The sequence below is a fragment of the Myotis lucifugus genome, unplaced genomic scaffold, assembly GCF_000147115.1.
Source record: "Myotis lucifugus unplaced genomic scaffold, Myoluc2.0 scaffold_319, whole genome shotgun sequence".
Taxonomy (NCBI): Eukaryota; Metazoa; Chordata; class Mammalia; order Chiroptera; family Vespertilionidae; genus Myotis; species Myotis lucifugus.
Window position 1 is genome coordinate 383 of NW_005871367.1, and position 5121 is coordinate 5503.

A 5121-nucleotide genomic window follows, 5' to 3' on the forward strand; every position below is an offset into this window, starting at 1 on the left:
TTGGGGGTCACCATAACATGAGGAACTGTATTAAAAGGTCGCGGCATTAGGAAGGTTGAGAACCACTGCTATAAAGTAAGCCCCAAGTGCTTTAGTCGAGTTGGCTAACGGTTATATATTGAAAACGAGAGGACAGACCTTGAAATATTAACAGGGTTATCCCTGAGGCTAGGGGGGATTTGTTTATTTTTCTTTATTTTCTACATTATCTACAATAAATCCTTTTATAGAAAGGAAATAAATATTTTTAAAATTGGAAAGGGTTCAAAGCCAGCTAATAGGAAAAAGACCCCGTGCTAGGATGTAACATTTCCACTCAAGAGGCCACCAGGTCCTGCCCCTGGGATTCAGATTCCAGTAAGTGGGGCCTGCAGGGAGCCGTGTCTACAGTGGCCTCAGTCTGCCTGGGCCCAGGAGTCGATATCGGGCTTGAACCATGGCTCTGGCTGGGGCTCTGGTGGGTACGTGGGCTCCCTGGGTTCTTTCCTTACTTCTTGCCCAGCTGGATTCACTCCTGCTTGCGAAAAGCTGACAAAAACAAGGATAACAAGATGAGCTTCAAGGAACTGCAGAACTTCCTGAAGGAGCTCAACATCCAGGTGGACGACAGCTACGCCCGGAAGATCTTCAGGGTGAGGCAGCAGGGAGCCCTGGCCGTCGGGTCCTTGGCCCTGGGCCTGGGCCAGCGCTGAGCCTGCCCACGGGGCTGTCCTGGCTTTGCAGGAATGTGACCGCTCCCAGACAGACTCCTTGGAGGACGAGGAGATTGAGGCCTTCTACAAGATGCTGACCCAGCGGAAGGAGATCGACCGCACCTTCGAGGAGGCTGCCGGCTCCGGGCAGACCCTGTCCGTGGACCAGTTAGTGACCTTCCTGCAGCACCAGCAGCGGGAGGAGGCGGCCGGGCCTGCCCTGGCCCTCTCCCTCATTGAGCGCTACGAGCCCAGCGAGACTGGTGAGGGCCACCCCCGGCTGGGAGACCCCTGGGGACACTGCAGCCCCAAATAGGGAGCTGCAGGAACCGGGGTGCCTCAGGACCCGGCCGGTATTTGCCGGCCCATGAAAGCAGGCAGACGGCAGACAGGGCTCGAGCATCACTACCTGCCTCAGTTCCTCCTTCAGGGGGTTTTGAGGACCCCTCTCCCAGGAAAGAGGAGAGGAGACTGGGCAAGCAAACACTGTCTCTGCTTCCCTCTGGATGCCCATCCTGGGCCCACCTTTGAGACCCGGCCCTGTCCTGGAGGGGGCTCCGGGGCGCAGGCACAGGGCCGGAGGAGGTGAAGTCCTGTCCTCAAGGCCTCCCAGCGTGGGGGACAGAACAGGAGAAGACAGGGCCCCGGAGGTGGCTGCGGGTGGAGGGCTCTGACGGGTCCCCGCCTCCCTCCCAGCCAAGGCACAGCGGCAGATGACCAAGGACGGCTTCCTCATGTACCTGCTCTCGGCCGACGGCAGCGCCTTCAACCTGGCGCACCGGCGGGTCTACCAGGACATGGGCCAGCCGCTCAGCCACTACCTGGTGTCCTCCTCGCACAACACCTACCTGCTGGAAGACCAGCTCACCGGGCCCAGCAGCACCGAAGCCTACATCCGGTGGGGCATCCCGTGGAGGCCGGGGGCGGGGCTCCGGCGGGGGCGGGGCTCCGGCGGGGGCGGGGCTCCGGCGGGGGCGGGGTCCTAGCGCCTCTCCCCCTACAGGGCGCTGTGCAAAGGCTGCCGCTGCCTGGAGCTGGACTGCTGGGACGGACCCAACCAGGAGCCCATCATCTACCACGGCTACACCTTCACCTCCAAGATCCTCTTCTGCGACGTGCTCAGGGCCATTCGGGACTACGCCTTCAAGGTGGCCACACCCCTGGGGGGTGAGGAGGGGAAGGCTAGGGGTGGCCAGCCCCTCCTAATCTGCCTTGGACCGCCAGGCGTCCCCCTACCCCGTCATCCTGTCCCTGGAGAACCACTGCAGCCTGGAGCAGCAGCGCGTGATGGCGCGACACCTGAGCACGACTCTGGGCTCCATGCTATTGGACCGGCCGCTGGAAGGGGTCACCACCAGCCTCCCATCCCCTGAGGTGCACAGTGGGCATGGGGGTGCCCAGAGAGGAGGACAGGGGGACTGGCTGGGAGGCCAGCTGGGTCTTGACCAGCTGCCCCTCCATCCGTAGCAACTGAAGGGGAAGATCTTGCTGAAGGGAAAGAAGCTAGGGGGACTCCTGCCCCCCAGCGGGGAAGGTGGCCCCGAGGCCACTGTCGTGTCAGATGAGGACGAGGCAGCCGAGATGGAGGATGAGGCCGTGAGGAGCCGAGTGCAGCACAAGCCCAAGGTTTGAGGGGAAGCTGTGGGGGGAGGGCATCCCTGGGCCCTCCCCCATCCTCACCCCCCATCGCCGGGTGGGATGGTTGCCTTGTCTCAATTCTCTGTGGCTGCCACTCAGACCCTCTGCCCCCTCTCTGTGTCTGTCTCCCTCTCTCTGTCTCTCTGTGTCTGGGTTTCTGGCTCTCTCAGTGTCCACCTGCCCCCACCTCTGAATCTAACCCGGGCCTCCCCGTGGCCCCCAGGAGGACAAGCTCAGGCTAGTGAAGGAGCTCTCTGACATGGTCATTTACTGTAAGAGCGTCCACTTCCGGGGCTTCTCCAGCCCTGGCAGCCCAGGGCAGGCTTTCTATGAGATGGCGTCCTTCTCTGAGAACCGCACCCTCCGGCTGCTCCAAGAGTCAGGTGAGCCCCCGCCCTGCACCCTGAGGGTGCTGCCCCTGTCTGACCATCCGGGCTGGGGCCAGGGCCAACCTGTCTCCCTCCCCCCCCCCCCAACCCCCGCCTGTGAACAAAGTTAGCATTCCCTGCTGCTACCAGCAGAGCTGGTGGGAGGGACTCAGGCACACCTGAGGCCTCCCTGCCTGACCATCCCGTACCCCCCTCAGGAACCAGCCTTGTCCGCCACAACGTGAATCACCTGAGCAGGATCTACCCTGCTGGGTGGAGAACTGACTCCTCCAACTACAGCCCCGTGGAGATGTGGAATGGGGGCTGCCAGATCGGTATGCACTGGCTGGGGCCAGGAGGAGGCCTGGCTGAGGGCCAGGGACCAGGAGACCGTGGAGACCGGGGCAGGGCCAGATGCAGGAGTGTGTGGGCTCAGGAGCTGGTGATCTCAGTTGGGAACTGTCCCCCTCGTTAGCATTGTAGTTCTTTGAGTTTTAGCACCAGAAATGCAACGTGAGGTTGGTGCAGAGGGTCGGTTGGAGGGCAGGAGGCCTTGCAGTGATACTGGCCCCTGCTTCTGCCTCACCCTGTGTCTCCAAGGCCTCAGTGTACCCTGAGGAGGCTGGGCTCTAGGGCCCCTGAAGCCGACCCACAGCCCGTGACTGCTCTGTCCTACCTGTAGTGGCCTTGAACTTCCAGACACCTGGACCAGAGATGGATGTGTATCAGGGCCGCTTCCAGGACAACGGGGCCTGTGGGTACGTGCTGAAGCCTGCCTTCCTGCGAGACCCCAACTCCACCTTCAACCCGCGTAACCCGGCTCAGGGGCCCTGGTGGACTCGGAAGCGGCTCAACATCTGGGTATGGCCAGCCAGAGAAGGGCCAGGAGCCACGGGCCTCCCTTACCCCTCGGTACCATTCCTCATGCCCATCACCCTTCCGCAGGTCATCACAGGGCAGCAGCTGCCGAAAGTCAACAAGAGCAAGAATTCGATCGTGGACCCCAAGGTGACGGTGGAGGTCCACGGCGTGGGCCGGGACGTGGCCAGCCGCCAGACCGCGGTGGTCACCAACAACGGTACGTGCCGAGGCGGGGCTGGGCCCGGCCGCTGCAGCTGGTGTCCGAGCTGCTGACACGGCGCCTGTGCCCGCAGGTTTCAACCCGTGGTGGGACACGGAGTTCGAGTTCGAGGTGGCGGTGCCTGAGCTGGCCCTCGTGCGCTTCGTGGTCGAGGACTACGACGCCTCCTCCAAGAACGACTTCATTGGCCAGAGCACCATCCCCCTGAACAGCCTCAAGCAGGGTGAGTGTTTGTCCAGGGGAGGGGAGGGCAGGGGGGGAGGGGCAAGGCCTGGCGTCTCTCGGGCGGGGGTGGCTGTCCCTGAAGCATCCTGCCCGAGTGACGGGAACTTTCCTTGTGTGCTCCTTCCCGCCCCCTCCCCTGCCAGGATACCGCCACGTGCACCTCTTGTCCAAGAACGGAGACCAGCACCCATCTGCCACCCTCTTTGTGAAGGTGTCCCTGCGGGACTAGGCGTGGGAGCGGGCCAGGCCTCTGTCCACGGCCCAGGGCAGGGCGGGCGCAGCTGCTCCCAGCCTCGCGCTCAGAGCGGGAGGCCTGCACTGCCTTCGGCTCTGACACACCGTCTGTGCTGCTGCCTCTCCCCGGTCCTAGGAGCTGGCCTGGGCCCTGGATCGGTCCTCACCTCCGTTAAGAACAACACTGCAGCCCTCTCCACCCTCTGGCCGGCCCTCGGTTGAGGGTTTTTATAAAAATCTTAAGACTAAGTTCCGTGGCCTCTTTACCTGCACGCCAGCAAATTCCTGTAAGTGCGTGTGCGTGTGTGTGTGTGTGTGTGTGTGTGTGTCAGAGCCCTGGAACCCCAGCACCTCACTCTCCTCCTTCCCACACTCACACGGTACTGAGGGCGCTGTACTGAGGGCTGCTGGGCAGGAGGGACCAACCAGAAAGAAACCCCTCGTGGAGGAGGGGACAGAGAGGCCACCCCTCCAGCCCCACAGGCCCTTCCCCAGAGGCGGACCTGCTGAGTGACCCAGACGTGAAAGCCCACACACCACACCTGTGAGGGCCACAAGCTTTTATTGATGGGGACGGGGGCTCAGGTTGCTCCGGGGAGTTCCCCGCGGGGCTCAGCCCTGTGCGGGCACTGGCGGCAGCAGGGCCCGGGTTCAGAAGAAGCCGAGCTGCTTTTTCTCCTGCTGCTGCTTCCACTTGGCCATGCTGTAGAACTCCTCCTTGGACTTCCCAAAGACGTCTTTGAACTCAGAGTCCGAGAGATAGAACTGTGGGGGCGGGGGAGGGAGACCCAGGGAAGGGTGTCCCCTGAGCCCAGAATTCTGTCCCGCCCAGAGGTGTCCTCCCAGGGCTCAGGGCTCCCTCTCCATCTCTCCCTGCCCATCA

The 5121-nt window shown here is 62.6% G+C and overlaps 2 protein-coding genes across 2 annotated transcripts in view; one reads left to right on the top strand and one right to left on the bottom strand.

Annotated features, from left to right (window-relative positions):
* Window positions 1–288: 288 nt before the first annotated feature.
* PLCD1 (phospholipase C delta 1) lies at window positions 289–4487 on the top strand (the record flags this gene model as incomplete). Its single annotated transcript, XM_006100627.2, has 12 exons — window positions 289–632; window positions 724–955; window positions 1389–1590; window positions 1696–1840; window positions 1917–2066; window positions 2160–2318; window positions 2554–2713; window positions 2917–3033; window positions 3381–3559; window positions 3644–3776; window positions 3853–4002; window positions 4148–4487. Coding segments are annotated over 12 exons (2057 nt in total), but the record flags the coding sequence as incomplete, so codon positions are not given.
* A 296-nt stretch (window positions 4488–4783) lies between these two features.
* VILL (villin like) overlaps window positions 4784–5121 on the bottom strand; it is a 26193-nt gene continuing 25855 nt past the window's right edge. The window contains 1 exon segment of the mRNA XM_023764183.1: window positions 4784–5057. Within this exon segment, the coding sequence (XP_023619951.1) occupies window positions 4890–5057 (168 nt within the window). The 3' untranslated portion in view covers window positions 4784–4889.